Here is a 17,868-nt window from a genome sequence, read left to right on the forward strand (position 1 = left end):
ATAATCGATAATTCACAACACATTTCATGGGTCTTCAACTCTACTACTTCAGGTTTTGTGAAAACTGTAAGTCACAGTCAAATGCGTGCAAAAAATACAGTCGATTTATATGTAGAAGGTCTTTCTACGTTATATCCTATACCTTTTATTAAATAATAATCCAAGACTGGAATCAAGAGCCTAGGGACCACTATTCACACCTAGACCCCCCCAGAATCAGCTACAATAAGTCATTTTTTTTTGCTTTTTTGAAAAAGCATGTTACCACTTGAAATTTTACACTTTGTCATGTTGCAACCAAAAAAGTAAATGTATTTTGTTAGGATTTTATGTGATGGACCAACACAAAGTGGCACATAATTGTGAACTGGAAGGAAAATGATAAACAGTTCAATTTTTTTCCAAATAAATATGTGAAAAGTGTGATGGGCATTTGTATTCAGTCCCCTGAGTCAATCGTTTTTTGAACAACCTTTCCCGGCAATTACAGCTGCAAGTCTTTTTGGAATGTCTCTACCAGCATTGCACATCTAGAGTGACATTTTTGCCCATTCTGCTTTTCAAAATATCTCAAGCTCTGTCAGATTGGATGGAGAGCGTCTGAACAGCAATTTTCAAGTCTTGCTACAGATTCTCAATTGGATTTAGGTCTGGACTTTGACTGGGCCTTTCTAACACATGAATATGCTTTGATCTAAACCAATCCATTATAGCTCTGGTTGTATTTTTAGGGTCTTTGTCCTGCTGGAAAGTGAACCTCCACTGCAGTCTATAATTTTTTGGAGACTCTAAAGCCACGTACACACTATCCGATTTTCTGCTGATTTTTTTTTCCTTCAGATTTACCAAAACCATATAATATGAGGTTAAACCTTAGGAGTTTCAATTTGTATGCAATGAGGCAGGCCCTTGCACTACATGGTTTTGGTAAACCTGAAGGAAAAACTCAGCAGAAAAACTGATAGTGTGTATGGGGCTTTACAGGTTTTCTTCTAAGATTGCCCTGTATTTTGTTTCATCCATCTTCCCATCAACCCAGACCAGCTTCCCTGTCCCTCCCGAAGAAAAGCATCCCCACATCATGACGCTGCCGCCACGTTCAAGTGGGGATGAAGTGTTCAGGGTGAGGTGCAGTGTCATATCATAAAACCCCAATCAAATACTTTTACGTTTTGGGTTGTAACATCGCAAAATGTGGAAAATTTCAAAGGGTATGAATGCTTTTTCAAGGCCCTGTATCTAGCAGGGCTTTTTAAGGATATTTTTACCCAAGACTAACCATCCTGTGCCCATAAATGACAGTACACAATGAATTCCAGCATGTAATGCATTAAAGGGGTCTAAAAGGCAAATTTTTTATTTTTATTAAATTTTTTAACTTTTTAATACATTCTCTTTGAGGTATAAAAACCTCTCAAATGGTATTCTTCCGTCCAGCCCCCACTTAAATAGTTACCTAAGCCCGATCTTGATCCAGGGCTGAGCCCAAGAGCAGTGACTCTCTGATCTCTCTCTTACAGGACAGAGAGGCAGCCACTGGAGCCATTGGCAACTGTGGTAGTGCTTCAGGACCATAAAAAGCCATCTTTAAATAAAGTCTTCATTCTTCTCAAGGCAAACAAAACAACGCTTTAAGCAGCAAATTAAAATGGCTCTGCACAAAATTTAAGCCACACAAGGTTTTTACTCACAGGAAGTAAAGTCCAGCCTGAGCACTTTTATGCAGCTCCCAACAAATGGGCTCCTTTCACACTTGTTTTGGGACTTGAGACTGCAAAGTCATATGACAAGCCGTACCCTAAGATTTCCAATGAGTACCATTTATATTGCATCGTACTGACTTCAAAGTAGTTCCTGTACTCCTTTGGTCTGACTTTAATGCGAGTTTAGGCCCATAGACCTCAAGTTTACACAGGCATCCCCTGAAATAGTGGTAAAATCTCAGCAAAATTGCGTGACTTTCAAGTCGCGGCAGTGTGAAAGGGGCCTTATGTAGCTCCCCGAATACTCCGGATGTTGGCTCAAACTTATCTTGCATACACATGGCCACACAATGTTGTTGGAAATTCTGAACGTCAAGAACGCGGTGACATACGACAAACCCGAAAAAATTGAAGTTCAATATCCAGTGCAGCTCCTCTGCTTGATTCCGAGCATGCGTAGAACTTTGTGGGTTGGAATTTTGTACACACGATCGGAATTTCCGACAACGGATTTTATTGTCGTAAAATTTAATCAGACCTCATTTCCCATCAAACATTTTCCGTCTGAAAATCCAACCTTGTGTACGCGGCATAACTCTGCACTCCTCTGCCCCTGCCCTAGGAACCTACTGTCTTCAAGGGCTTCTTGTTGGAGATAGGCTTAGCTCTTTCAGGAGCTGAGTTCCCATAATCAGGGTTGGAGGTTTTTTCTTACCCAACAACTGCACACAAATCATCACCTTAAGGCCTGGTTCACACCTATGCATTGTTTAGCGCGTTTTTCAAAAACACACTACAGTCCATTTAACGTAGTTTCCTATGGGTTACTTTCACATCTGTGTATTTTATAGAAAGGGACACTTTTTTTTTTTCCACAGCAGGTTATTTTTGGTTCCATAAACTTCAGTAAATCAAAAAGTATTAATTGTACTGAATAATGCAAAATGCACCTGGAATATGCATCAACTGCAACCTGCATGGGTGTGAGCCAGACTAATGGGATGAAATATAGCATCCACCCAAGACCCATCCTTAGTGTTCTGTACAATATAAAATATTCAATATATTATAAATATACAGTAGATAAAGTGTGTATTTTATTTTTTTTTCTCCCAGAAGTGTGTTTGTGAGATTGGAGTGGGGTGTTGCTCTTTTTTATAGATAAGGGTGTGCTGTTCAGCTGGCTATACATTATGCAATTTTCTTCAATTTCCTTTAGATTTATCTTCAACTATTAAGATAAGGGCCTGCCCGATTGCATACAAATTGAAAGTGTTTAGGTTTGACCTAATATTATATGGTTTTGGTAAATCTAAAGGAAAATTGTATAATGTATGGCCAGCCTTGGTCTGATAACAAGTGTTCACTTTAAGCACTTCTATACAAATTAATAAAATTGAGTTTTGCTTTAAATCCTTCTTTCAGATACACCCCCCCCCCCCCCCCCGCTTTTTTTTTTACTTTCAGTGTGCTGTAATGGTGTTTGTACATAATGAACTGCCACAACTCTCAACTTGCTTTCAGGATAATTTGTCATTGTTTAATATTGGTTGCTCCATAATTTACATTGATGCATTACAGATACCATCAGCTGTACGGAGTCTGACCTCCTAACGGGTCTCTTTTTCTTTCTAGCTTTTTTCAAGATGGACTGAAAGCTGTTGAAAGCCTCAAGCCCTCTATTGAGAAACTATCAACAGATCTGCACACGGTAATATTCATTTTTAATGCATGATGAGCAATCAGTGGCTAATTGCTGGGATTTGTTGATTAGGCTCTGAAAAATAAAAATAGGCTCCTATTGGGTCTTGTTGGTAGCAATTACATTCCCTGCATTCAGAATTTAATAGTCGATGTAGAAAAAACATCTTTTATGTGCAAATATATAAATATATTTATGCACACGGATTCCAATCACAGAATTAGTTGTTTATGTAAACTGCTTACTGCTGCTAAGCACGTGGCCCAGTGCCTCCCCCCCCCCTTTTTAGGCCCCTTTCACACGGGGGGGCGGTTCAGGTCCACCTGTCAGTTTTCTAGGTGGATCTGACAGTCCATGCAGGTTTATGGAGCGACGGATGTCAGCGGTGACCATGTCCACTGACATCCGATCCTCTTCGATCCCCTAAAATCAGACTTATGGTGATACATTCACCATCCATCCTGGTGGATCAGATGAGATCTGATGAAAAGGACATGCTGCTCGTTTTTCGTCTGCTCTTTCCATAGGGATCAGCAGCACTCAGCAGGCCACTGGAGAGCACTGGAGAGATCTCCTGCTGAATTGGCGGACTCCGCTGAAATGGATCCACCTCGTGTGGAAGGGGCTTAAGTCTTACATTCTTGTTGCTGAAAGTTTATTTTTTATTTATTTTTTTTTATTTTAATTTTTTTTACCAGTAAATATTTATTTGGTTTTAAGTAGTTTTGAAAATTTTTAAAGGAACAAAAAAAACTTGTACTGCTCTCCAAGCTGAATTTGCATCCCTATTTCATATGTGTTTGAGTTGATAGCGGCAGATCAAACAATCTATTGACTGCGTTTCCATAGTACATTTTATGTTGAGGTGAAGCTAGTCTGGAGATTTAAACCCCAAACCAAAAAAAAGATTAATGAATAACTAAAGTCGCGCTATGGAAAAATCAGATCTCCAATGTGATAGAAATATGTGAAATAAAATTAATAAAAAGTGAAGAGAGAAAAGAAAATATACTGGGTTAGAGCTGCCTGTGCCTGAAGCCCTCACTTCCTTAATAGGGAGGAGAGGGAAATGAAAAGTGTAAAATAAAAAGGTTATGGTGCTAAACCCTATCAGTGATGTGATGAGTTAACCTATCATCAAGACCTGGTGTTTATTTTTTATATGGAAAGAAAAAACTGTTGGTGGTAACGTGCATAGATTTCCTAAAATAATTTTATCTTAAAAAAAATTGTGTGTGATCAATGTGGAGTCAACATTCGTGTTCCATCCTAATTAAAACCAAAGTGGGTATTGAATTATCTTATACGTATCAACCTACTATGGGTGGGTACTAAAAACATGTAAACATTCATTTAGGTATGCAAAAATGGTGGAAATATTGTTAATATTCAACAATGTGCTAGTTCAGAACAGACTGTGCAAACATGTGCAAAAAAAGATGTGCAAAAAAGCAACTAAGGATCAGAACAACCAGGGATCAGAAATAATTCAACCAAAAAATCGCATGAAGACGCAAACTATGTGCAAAAAACAACAACTAAGGATCAAAACAACCAGGGGTCTGAAATATTTTCAACCAATAATCGCATGAAGACGCATCTGTGTCCAATGTAAGTCCAAAGTTAATATTTGGCTTAATAATACTGCCTCTTCAGATTATTGTTGTAATTGATGCATAAAGTCAATAGGGAATATTTGATTCACTCGTGCAAATAGTGCGGGTTTTCAATTAGAGAACTTCATCCCCGGTGCGCCACTCAGTGCTATAGTATGTAAATGCTCTCACCAGAGTTAATGCCCCTGTGGGGCTGGATGGACCTTCACAATGTAAGCCACTGTGTCGCTCTCTGGCTGCTGCTGGTGCACTGGGTGAAGCTTCGTTATTCCGTCCGTATGGTATCCAACGTTAATTATATATGAGGAAAGACATATCCATAGTGTAATACATTCTTAACCAAATCGTTCGTTTATTGGTATTAAAAACTACTCACATTTAATATTAAAAGCATATGCGTATGGAAAAACTCAGCCGTTCGTCTCAAACGAGTGCACACAACGTGGCCATGTCCTACGCGTTTCGTCACTACGCTCCAGAGGACGTCGTAGTGACGAAACGCGTAGGGCGTGGCCACGTTGTGTGCACTCGTTTGGTTAAGAATGTATTACACTATGGATATGTCTTTCCTCATATATAATTAACGTTGGATACCATACGGACGGAATAACGAAGCTTCACCCAGTGCACCAGCAGCAGCCAGAGAGCGACACAGTGGCTTACATTGTGAAGGTCCATCCAGCCCCACAGGGGCATTAACTCTGGTGAGAGCATTTACATACTATAGCACTGAGTGGCGCACCGGGGATGAAGTTCTCTAATTGAAAACCCGCACTATTTGCACGAGTGAATCAAATATTCCCTATTGACTTTATGCATCAATTACAACAATAATCTGAAGAGGCAGTATTATTAAGCCAAATATTAACTTTGGACTTACATTGGACACAGATGCGTCTTCATGCGATTATTGGTTGAAAATATTTCAGACCCCTGGTTGTTTTGATCCTTAGTTGTTGTTTTTTGCACATAGTTTGCGTCTTCATGCGATTTTTTGGTTGAATTATTTCTGATCCCTGGTTGTTCTGATCCTTAGTTGCTTTTTTGCACATCTTTTTTTGCACATGTTTGCACAGTCTGTTCTGAACTAGCACATTGTTGAATATTAACAATATTTCCACCATTTTTGCATACCTAAATGAATGTTTACATGTTTTTAGTACCCACCCATAGTAGGTTGATACGTATAAGATAATTCAATACCCACTTTGGTTTTAATTAGGATGGAACACGAAGGTTGACTCCACATTGATCACACACAATTTTTTTTAGGATAAAATTATTTTAGGAAATCTATGCACGTTACCACCAACAGTTTTTTCTTTCCATATAAAAAATAAACACCAGGTCTTGATGATAGGTTAACTCATCACACCAAAAAAAAGATTGTATTTCAGCTTGCCGATTCTTAACTGTGGTGTCTGCATTGATTTTTTTTTTTTTTTATTTTTTTTTTTTTTTTAGGCTTTTCCCCCCTTTATTTCCCCCCTGTAATCTGGCAACTAACACACTTCCTATCTTAGGGTGTCTCCACTGTGGATGGAGGAGCAATGCAGACACCTTTTGGACAGTAACATTGTCACTTTGGTGAGAGGGTAGTGTTAGATCCACTAAAGCCCCGTACACAGGGGCTGAATGCTGGCTGACATCAGCCCGTTCATCAAGACCAGGCCGACATTCAGCCTGTGTGTATGACAGACGGGCCATGTGCAAGCTGGAAAACCAGCAACCATCTGGCTCCCGATCAGCGCTCAGCCAATGGTTGAGAGTTTTTATCGCTCATAAACGCTCAGCAGGGGAGATCATTGTACCAACGTCAGATCATTAGTACAGCGACTCTGATAAGAGCTGACTTTTTTTTAATTTTTTTTATAAAAATTGAAAAAAAAAACGCATAGTGTGTACCAGTCCTAATCATTTTAGATGGACCTAATAACCTAATAACCAGTTGAAGTTGAATTCCAGCTAACACTTGTTAAGCAGTTACAACAGTTTTGTTCCTTAAGTCCCATTCACACTGGTGCAACATGCATGGAAGTCTCATCGAAGTCGGATCCTCATCTTAAATGATGTGATTTGGATCCTACATTACAGGAAGATTACACAGATATAACCTGAGGTTGATTCAAAGTTGCGGCAGTGTGAACCAAGCCTTACTGGCTTGATCACTAAGTTGAAATTAAAGGGAAAAAGGAAATGCAGCCACCATATTATAATCTGGTGAGCTGCAATATATATTTTTGGGGGGGGAGGGGGCTTAATGCCACTTAAAGGGTGGTTTTAGATGTACATCTTAGGCTATTGCACGCAGTTTGGGGAATTTGCCATTTACCTAAATGCGTAGTGTTCAGCAAGAACAAGCCCGCCGAGCACTACATGTCAGGTCATATTTGTTGTGGGTGTGATGCGTCGAGGCATGTAAACATTCCCATTCACTGCTTATTGCAGCTTAAGGAGGAGCAGTTGGTAGTGACAAATGCTGCTCTACCCCACGTTTTTGCCACCCCCCTCAACGGCTAGTCTAAACAAGGCCTAACTTTTACCTGGAAGACTAAATTAAGCTGGCCATAGAGAAATTTTTTTTTAATCAGTAAGCCACCTAATAAAAACCTGATTCGATTCCCTCATCTACACATTTGAGATGGGTGGGGGAATCCCTTCACTGCACTATTCTGGCAGTGAGACGACGACCCCTGCCAGAATACACTGATCAGCGCTGCAGATGACTGGCTGCAAAAGCAGATTGAGCATAAATATACTGACAATCCCAGTGGAGTCTATCACTAGATCGGCTCCTCTTGAACAGGAACAGCCATATATGGTTTAAAATTCAGCACGGTTCCTGCTGAGCCAGACACATTTTGATCCCTATATGGACAGCTTTAGAGGAGTAAAGAAGAGTGAGTGCCACTGAAGCCACTAAAATACATTAGGAAGTAGAACATGCTAATCGCTACCTAAATAAATGGATATCTTTTATGTTCATTAAACCTTCATTCATATCAGCCATTTATACCAGGGGTGTTACAGCTGCATTATCTGTATAGTTTAGAGAGGATTAAAGTCTTCATCAACTTGCGTTCAATGAATCTCTTTTATTTCCAGCTGTTTCAATCAGGGCTACAATTTTTTTTGCTGTGTTTTAGCTTGCTTTTAGCTGCGATAATTACCTCTGATGCAGCCGCAGGGCTGAGTTCTATATGTGGCAGTGCAGAGATCAAAATCTTCTGGGACTTAATTAGCGCATACAGATGTTAATGAGGTTCAGAAGACTATGTCAGCTTCCTGAAAATCATTTTCTTGTCAGCTTAGACTCTGATTTATGCATTAAAGTGTACATAAGGAGTGCACTTAGTCCCAAACACAAATATTGGATAAGAAGAAAATATATCTGTTTGAAAATATACAGATATTGGTGTTTTTTGCAGACTAGAGGAAATGAAAAGTCTCTGCTGCCCAAAGCCACCAGGCACAGTCAGGTTCTGTTATTTATCTAGTATATATTTGGAAATGCAGGCTGGTACAAAGGAACAGGCCTGGTAAGGGTACCCTTGTGTGCATATTCAAAAGCCCCAAGACCGCCATTTTGATGGCATCAGTTCCAGTAGATTCTGACACACTGTAGTATTCCCTATCACTCCTTCCCCAACTGTTACATAAAGGGTAATGAATGGAGGGAAGGGATAGAGGAGCTGGGCCAGCATACACAGTAATTAGACAGAGAAGGCCATAACATTCAAGGAGGGAGGGGGCTGTGCTAGGGATTTGACTTTTCCTGAAGTAGTTCAGAGGCTCATTGCAAGTCATTAAAAAACGTCACCAACAAACAAATGATAATGGGCATTTCCACCCAAAAATAGTGCGTCTCATCATACTCAAAGATTTTCGGACAAACTAAGAGCAAGCAGTCATCAACCCTTCCTTCGGAGTTACCATATTTTTCACTCCATAAGACGGACCTGACCATAAGACGCACCCAGGTTTTAGAGGAGGAAAAACAAAAAAAATATTCTGAACCAAATGGTGTACTAAAATATTTACCAGTGCCCATGAAATGCAGTGGCAGCCTGACCTGTGTCCATTAAATAGCAGGCTGACCTGTGCCTGGCGACTGCGAGGACGTCATCACATTCGCCTGTCACTCTGAAGACAGAGCAGCCCGAGTGGCAGTACTCCACTGGCCCACTGGGGCTGCTCTGTCTTCTTTAAGTAAGAGGAGATCGCACGGCTGGAGACAGCCGTCCTGTATTGTGACACGGGGGCCTGGTCAGCATTTGCTCCATAAGACATACAGGCATTTCTCCCCATTTTTGGGGTGGTGTGTCTTATGGAGCGAAAAAATACGGTACATAGTTTGGTTGAAAAAAGTCCATGTAGTTCAAACAATAAAGGGGGGGGGGGGGAGATATCCTAAAAAAAAAAAAAAAATCTACAGTCCAGTATCTCACACAAGTGAGTATACCCCTCAACTACCAATTGACAAGTAGGATATCATTTTAAATTGAAAAACTGTCGAAATCTTTAAAGTCCAGTATTTGACAGAACAGATGAATACGGATTTCTCACCAATAATGACACAGACATCTTCATGTCCTTGTTCAACTCACACATACTGTAGCTGGGATCTGCTGGGATCTTCCTGACTTGCCTGATGGAAGAATGAGGAGCATGTTTCATGAACACTTGGGTCCATTTTCTTCTCAGAGGAAGGCCTGAATTCTTTCCTAAATGTACATAATATAAATTGATACTAACATTTTTAGGTAAAGTTGATCCAGGGAATATCTGATTGCCTCTTGTGAATCTGGAAGGAATTTTTTTTCCCTGCTAGAGCAAATCATTTCATGCTTTGCTGGGGTTTTTTACCTTCCGCTGGATCAACTGTGGGTATGTAGAGCAACAATTCTTTTTTTCAGATCCTCAGATTTCTTTGGCATGAGGTGCCATGTTGAACTTCCAGTGACCAGTGTGAGAGAGTGAGAGCGATCATGCCAAATTTACCACACCTGCTCCCCGTTCACACCTGAGACCTTGCAACACTAACGAGTCGCATGTCAGCTTGGGGAGGGAAAATGGCTAATTGTGACCAATTTGGACATTTTCACTTAGGGGTGTACTTTTGTTGCCAGCAGTTTAGACATTAATGGCTGTGTGTTGAGTTAATTTGAGGGAACAGCAAATTTACACTGTTACACAAGCTGTACACTCATTATATTGTAGCAAAGTGTCCTTTCTTCAGTATTGTCACATGAAAAGATATAATAAAATAATTACAAAAATGTGAGTGGTGTACACAATCCTATACCCACAGATGATCCAGTGGAAGGTAAAAAATAAACGGCAAAGCATAAAATGATTTGCTCCAGCAAGGGAAAAACGGAAAATTGTATACTCACCTTCCGTAATTTTCCTTTCCTGACGCATCTTCATGGCAGCACACACTGGGTTGTGACTCCGCCCCCACAACCTGACAGGATTGGATTAGCTATAAATTTGAAGGGGAGACCTCCCGCTGCATTCTCTGTATATATCATCACAAAGAGACAGGGAGGGAACCGTGTGCTGCCATGAAGATGCGTCAGGAAAGGAAAATTACGGAAGGTGAGTATACAATTTTCCGTTTTCCTGACGCCTTCATGGCAGCACACACTGGGAAATAACTCGCCAGTCGGGTGGGTGCAAGTAAAAAATAAACTTTAATTCCTTATAATGCGGACGAATTTGCTCTGATAGATCTGCCGAAGTCAGTCATGGACAAGTGAGCTGAATCCACTTTGTAATGGGAAATGAAGGTATGCCTGGAGGACCAGGATGCTGCTCTGCATATCGTCTCTGGAGACACTCTGCAATATGCTGCCCAGGAGGTAGCCACTGCCCTTGTAGAATGAGCCCTGATGCCTTCAGGAATTGCTAGTTGCTGGGAGGAATATGCCTTCTTAATGATCCTAACCAGCTAGGAAGCGATGGTGCGTGAAGAAGCTGCTTGACCTCGCTTGGACCCATGAGGGATGACCAAGAGAGAATCTGTCCTGAATGAGGCAGTAGTAGATAGGTAATTGATGATGGTTGACCTCACATCCAGAGGGTGTGGATCTCCCTGATCGTTAGAGATTGATGGAAGAATGATATCCTGGTTGTAGTGGAATGGAGTGGCCACTTTGGGTATAAACTGCTCCGAGGGCCTTAGAACCACTCTGTCAGGAAAAAGAACTAAATGTGGTTCCGAGATCATTAATGCTTGTATTTCCGATACCCTCTTTGCTGATGTGATTGCAATCAGGAAAGTCAGCTTTAAAGTTAAGTCCCATAGAGAGATCTTTTCAGATGGAATAAACTGAGGTGAAGACAGGGAGTGAAGAACTACTGATAAATCCCATGACGGAAAAATCGGCCTCCTGGGGGGTTTGATTTTCAGATAAGCCCTCAAGAACTGGACAACTAGAGGATGAAAGGCCCATTTCGTATCTGTTTTGGTTGATAGGGCAGACACCTGAACCTTGAGGGTACTTAGACTCAGACCCTTGTTGACCCCTGATTGGAGAAATTCCAGGATGTGAGCGGGTTCTGGAGAAACGCTGTTCCATCCTTTTTGTTGAGCCATGGAGCAGAATTTTTCCCAAATTCTAGAATAAATGGAATTGGTCGTGATTTTCCTACCCTGCATTAGAGTCGATATGACCTCTTGAGAGCATCCCTGGGCTCTCAGCCTAGCCCTCTCAATCTCCAGGCCATCAGGTGCAACCTCTCTAGATCTGGATGCAGGCACTGACCTTGGGATAGAAGATCCGGAGATACCCGCAGGGGAATAGGAGGTTGAAGGCTGAGTTGCAGAAGAGTCGTGAACCATGGCCTCCGTGGCCATAGTGGGATGATTGCGATCACAGTCACTGAGAATCTCCGGAGTCTGGACAGAAATCTTGCGATTAATGGAACCGGAGGAAAAATGTATCCCAGCTTGAAGTTCCATGGGTGAGTCAGACAGTCCACCCCTTCCGCCGATGGGAATGACCCTCTCGATAGGAACCTGAGGCATTTGGTATTCGCTGGGGTAGCCGCTAGATCTATCTCTGGCATTCCCCAAAGATCCGTCAAAAGAGTGAAGGTTCGAGGATTCAGGGACCACTCGTTGTTGGAAAAAACCTCTCGACTTAGGTAGTCGGCTAGCATGTTTTGCGCTGCTGGAACATATACTGCTCTTAGGCTTGAAAGGTGAATCTGAGCCCACTCTAAAATGGGTTGAACTTCCTCCATTAAAGTGACACTCCTGGTACCTCCCTGCTTCTGAATGTAGGCCACTGCCACCTTGTTGTCCATGCGGATAACTACATTCTTGCCTCTCAGGAGTGGCGCAAAGGCTCTCAAGGCTTGGAAAGCCGCTCTGAGCTCCAGAATGTTGGAGACTAGGCCTAATGCCTGAAAAAGCCACTGCCCCTGGGCTGCCTGGTCCTGAAAATGGGCTCCCCAACCCGTCTGGCAGGCATCCGAAGTTACTACTTCAGGGACTATCGGTCTGTATCTCTCGAGATTGCTGTGGTGTGTCCACCACCATATCGACTGCTTTACTGAACTGGAGACAAAGATGATTTGACGCATCGATACTCCATCCCACTGCCTGAGAAATGAGTTCTGGAGAAGTCTCATGTGCCACTGTGACCACTGTATCATAGGTATAGTTGCTGACATGGACCCCAGTACACTTAGGCAGGCTCTGGCTGGCAACTGATTTGTCGTCAATAGTCTCTGCATTTTCCACACTAGAGGTTTGACCTTCTCATGCGGAAGCTGTATCCTGTTTAATCTGGTGTCCAGGTCTGCCCCCAGGAAGATCATTCTCTGTGTAGGTTGCAGACTGCTCTTCTTCCAGTTGATTATCCACCCAAATTTCTGAAGGGTCGCAAGGAGAATCTCCCGGTGAAGAATCAGAGATTCTTGATCTTCTGCCAACAGCAGGATATCGTCCAGATAGTGATGTACTCGCAATCCCTTTTCCCTGAGGAAAGCTACTAGTGGCAACAGAACTTTGGTAAATGTCCTGGGAGCCGAGGAAATGCCGAACAGAAGACATTGAAACTGGAAGTGGTGCTGTTTTATGGCAAAACGCAGAAACTTTTGAAAAAACGGGTGAACTGGCACATGAAGATAAGCGTCTGACAAATCTATAGAAAGCATCCAGTCGTTTAGGTTTATCGCTAGGAGAATAGACTGTAAACTTTCCATTTTGAAGGACTCCACTTGGATGCCTCTGTTGAGTCTCTTGAGGTCCAGCACGGGTCTTAAGTGGCCTGTCTTCTTTTTCACTAAAAAAAGAGGGGAATAGAATCCCTTCCCTTTTTGGTGTGATGGCACTTCTAGGATTGCACCCTTTTGTCTCAGCTCTGTTATATATTTTACTAACAGGCTCCTTTTGGACAATGAAGACGGAAGCCTGGTTGAGCGGAAGTAGTTTGGTGGAAAACTGTTCCTGAACTTCCATTTGTGACCCAATTTTATTGTGGAAAGTGTCCATAAGTCTTTTATGTGTCTTGCCCAAATTTTGAAAAAGCTTTTCAGCCTGGCGCCCACCTGGGCCGGGTGGGCAGGCAGATCTTCAAAATGATTTCGGCTAATCCCCAGCCGGGGTAGCCTTGGATTTCTGCAATTTGAGAAAGGAGGGTTTTGTGCTCCTCCAGTCCCTTCTAAACTCCCTACCTGGACGGTAGGATCTGGATTCTCTGTATTTGTCTGGCATATTACGTTTGAAGGCTGGACCTCTCTGAGCCCTAGGTCTTCTATCGGAAGGGATCAGACCTGATTTCCCTCCGGAAACTTTGGAGATGGCCGAATCTAGCTTGGCACCAAACAGGTTTGAACCATCATATGGAATCCTGCACCAATTCGTTTTGGAGGCTGCGTCCGCTATCCATGGTTTCAGCCATAGAGCTCTTCTAGCTGTCACCGAAGCCAGCATTGACCTAGCAGAAGATCTAATAACATCTACCGAGGCCTCTGCCACGAAATCTCCTGCGAGTCTGATCTCCTGCAGGGAAGATATTATTTTCTCCATCTTGACGCCGTCTTTGAGGTCCTTCTCCACTCCGGATGCCCATCCTGAGATGGCTCTGGCCACTGCCGCCGTAGTAATCGCTGGTCTACAGGCCCCTCCAGCTGTGGAATAAGCTTTTTTTAATTCTAGATCCATCTTTCGATCTAAAACATCCCGGAAAGATACCGCATCCTCGATCGGTAAGGTTACATGACGGGCAAGGCGCATTAATGAAGAGTCAACGATGGGGGCATTCATTAGAGGCCTCACTTTCGCTTCCTTTAAGGGATACATTTTTGCCAGTCTATTGGAGAGGCTAGCTCTCTTATCTGATCTCTCCCATTCGTCCCGGATGAGATCCTCAAGTTCCTCGATAAAAGGAAAGGTCTCTGGATCCCTTTTTAAGTTTGTAAAATATTTCCGTACTTTAGGGGGGTTAGTCGCGTCCTCCTGCCAGCCAATTGCCTCCTTAACGGATTTTGCAAAAGGTTCCACAAGGGAAAAATCAAAGCCGGCTGACATATCTTGACTTTCATCCTCAGAGGAGGATTCTGATGCCGGGGTGAGACGAGGCTCTGCAGAGGATGTGCTAGGAACTGCTCTATCCACAGCTGGCATAGCTGATCCCAGTAATGTCTCCCGAACAGACTCCCTAATGAGATCCGTGGCCATTCTAGCATCTGCCTCCTTTTCTCTAGTGGCCTCACTGAAGCAGGAGCGACAAGCGAGCTTGTCTGGCAAAGCCGGGGCACCGCATACCCAGCAAGCATTTGCTGCAGGACGGGCATGGTGGCTCTGATGGTGCGAGGGAGGAGATTTCCTGCGTCCTGACTGGCTATGGTGTGAGTGGCTATGCCGTGAATGGCTATGCCTTCGGTGGCGTGAAGGGGATCTTGAGCGACTTCTGCGAGATTTTCTGCTTGAGGTACGGCTGGATCTTCTCCTGTCTAGAACTTGTGGTTCTTGACTCAGCTGGACTGCCGAAAGAAAAGAAAGGCAGTACTAAGCATCTGGCACTCTTTTGATCTCCCTTTCAATACGTACCTATCCGGTATAGCCTCTTACCTAACTTGCTGATGGTGGTCTGCGTGGGCAGTGGACTCCATAAGAAAAAGGGTATAGGACAGTCTAAAATGTAAGAAGGAACGCATAAGCAGGAAGGAATACTGAAATTCCCACCGAAACATTATTAAATATATGTATATATATTTTTTTTTAAACATTTAACTACTCAAAATGCATAAAAAAATATAAACCAAACATTTCTTTTATAATTATTTAAATAATATTTTAATTTAAATTCATTTAAACAAACAAAAATTTAACAAGCAGAAAAAAGAATCCCCACAGGGGCTTACCTTTAGTAGAATTCCGAATTCAGAGATGCAGATGCAGGAAAACATAGGAAAGAAAGAAACCTAATACTGGACATGCGCAGAGCGGCGAAACGGACGGCGGTCATGAGGGATAACAGTTACCAGCAAGTCCTGTCCCTCTGCCTGGGAAAAAAACAAGGTACATGTTTATTTCCAGTAAGAAAGTTAACCTAAGGATGCTAGGTGCATATATTAAGAAAAGAGAAAAGAAAAGGAAGGAAGGGAATCCACTGCAGAAAAAAGCTTCTTTAAAGCTTGTCATATGCCAGTAAAAAGCCCCTTGAGACCACCAGAGCGGGGGGCTCCCTCCATAGAAGCTCCTTTAGAGACTGTACAGGAGGGACTTCCAAACAGGAGAGGCTTGAACCTGCTGGGGCGAATGCGGTAGAGGCTTATTCATCTGTAACAGGAAACTTTGTCCGTCCAACCCGTCAGGTGAGGATAAAAAAGAGAATGCAGCGGGAGGTCTCCCCTTCAAATTTATAGCTAATCCAATCCTGTCAGGTTGTGGGGGCGGAGTCGCAACCCAGTGTGTGCTGCCATGAAGGCGTCAGGAAAAATCCTTTCTGATGCCCTGAGAGGCAATCAGATATTCCCTGGATTAACTTTACCTATAAATGTTAGTATCCAGTTATATTATGTACATTTAGAAAAGAATCCAGGCCTTCTTCTGAGAAGAAAAGGGACCCAATTGTTCATGAAACATGCTCCTCATTCTTCTATCAGCCAAGTCAGGAAGATACCAGCAGATCCCAGCTACAGTATGTGTGAGTTGTACAAGAACAGGCAGATGTCTGTCATTCTTGGTGAGAAATCAGTAGCCATCTGTTCTGTCAAATACTGGACTCTAAATTGTCTGGCTGCATTCCCTTTCAAGGAAAGTGGATGAATGTGATCATTATAGTTAGATTTCAACAGTTTTTCAATTTAAAATGATTTGCTTAAATATACATAAAAATGAGGGTCCACTTGCTGTAACATTTTGTCAGTCATGCTAGGAGTCTACCAGAGTCTTTGGAGAAAATAAAGCTGCAGTTCTCCCAATAAGAAAGTAAACACAGAATACTTTGACTAGGAAACCAAATCTGTTTATTAAAAAAAATCTAAGCATTGATAAAAATCAATATCATCATGTTTTTCCAGTCATTTTCCATCTTAGAAGAAATATTTGGCGACTGCCCAAACACATAGATATCCTGTGTCTATGCCATCTCATATACAGTAAAACCTTGGTTTGAGAGTAACTTGGTTTAAGAGCGTTTTGCAAGACATGCAAGATTTTTTTATTTCCCATTGGGAAATACATTTAAAAGAGCGAACAGAAGTCCTGGATGGCTTAACCCCAATGTAAAAATGCATATAAAAGCAAAAGAGAAGGCCTTAAAAAAATACAAGGCTGAGGGATCATCGTCAGCATTCAGACTTTACAAAGAATGCAACAAGAAATATAAGGGTGCAATTAGAGTGGCTAAGATAGAACACGAAAGACACATAGTGGAGGAGAGCAAAAAAATAAATAAATGTCTAAGTGTATAATCCGTAAAAGAGGGAGGACAGACAGTTTTGGCCCCATAAAGAATGAGGAAGGAAATCTGATTACAAAGGATTGTGAGATGGCGAAGGTATTGAATTTATTCTTCTCCTCAGTCTTCGCAAGGGAATTGGGGTGGGGGGTTCGGTAACAAAAACTGCAGTGTTTATCCTCATGACACATCACATGAAGCACCCTCATGGCTAACAGAGGACAGAATTAGAAATAGACTTGAAAAACTTAACATTTAATAAGTCACCGGGACCAAATAGCTTGCACCCGAGGGTCCTTGGGGAACTCAGTCAAGTAATTGTTCCTCATTTTTACTGACAGTCTACTGACTGGAATGGTACCAGCTGATTGGAGAAAAGCCAATGTAGCACCAATATTTAAAAAAGGGCCCAAAATACATCCCTGGGAATTACAGACCAGGTAGCCTAACATCAATAGTATGCAAGTTCTTGGAGGGGATAAGGGACTATATACAAGATTTTAGTAATGAAAACGGTATCATTAGCAGCAATCAGCATAGATTCATGAAGAATTGTTCTTGCCAAACCAATCTATTAACCTTCTATGAGGAGGTGAGCTGCCGTCTAGATAAAGGAAGGCCTGTAGACGTGGTGTATCTGGATTTTGAAAAAGCATTTAACACAGTTTCCCATAAAGGTTTACTGTACAAAGTAAGGTCAGTTGTCATGTGAGTACATAGATTGAAAACTGGCTACAAGGGCGAGTTCAGAGGGTAGTTATAAATGGGGAGTACTCAGAATGGTCAGGGGTGGAAAGTTGGGTCCCCCAGGGCTCTGTCCTGGGACCAATCCTATTTAATTTATTCATAAACGTCCTGGAGGATGGGGTGAACAGCTAAATCTCTGTATTTGCGGAGGATACTAAGCTAAGCAGGGCAATAACTTC

General features: G+C 42.1%; 1 protein-coding gene across 4 annotated transcripts in view; it reads left to right on the top strand.

Moving 5' to 3' along the window:
• Positions 1-17,868, top strand: part of ASAP2 (ArfGAP with SH3 domain, ankyrin repeat and PH domain 2) — a 356,358-nt gene that overhangs the window by 236,430 nt on the left and 102,060 nt on the right. For all 4 annotated transcript variants that reach the window (XM_077488750.1, XM_077488749.1, XM_077488751.1 and 1 more), the window contains exon 8: positions 3,339-3,414. In XM_077488750.1, the coding sequence (XP_077344876.1) occupies positions 3,339-3,414 (76 nt within the window). The remainder of the gene's footprint in view (positions 1-3,338; positions 3,415-17,868) is intronic.

Source organism: Lithobates pipiens, unplaced genomic scaffold, assembly GCF_037356315.1.
Source record: "Lithobates pipiens isolate NorthernLeopardFrog02 unplaced genomic scaffold, aLitPip1_a1.2 Scaffold_18, whole genome shotgun sequence".
In the NCBI taxonomy this organism is placed as follows: Eukaryota; Metazoa; Chordata; class Amphibia; order Anura; family Ranidae; genus Lithobates; species Lithobates pipiens.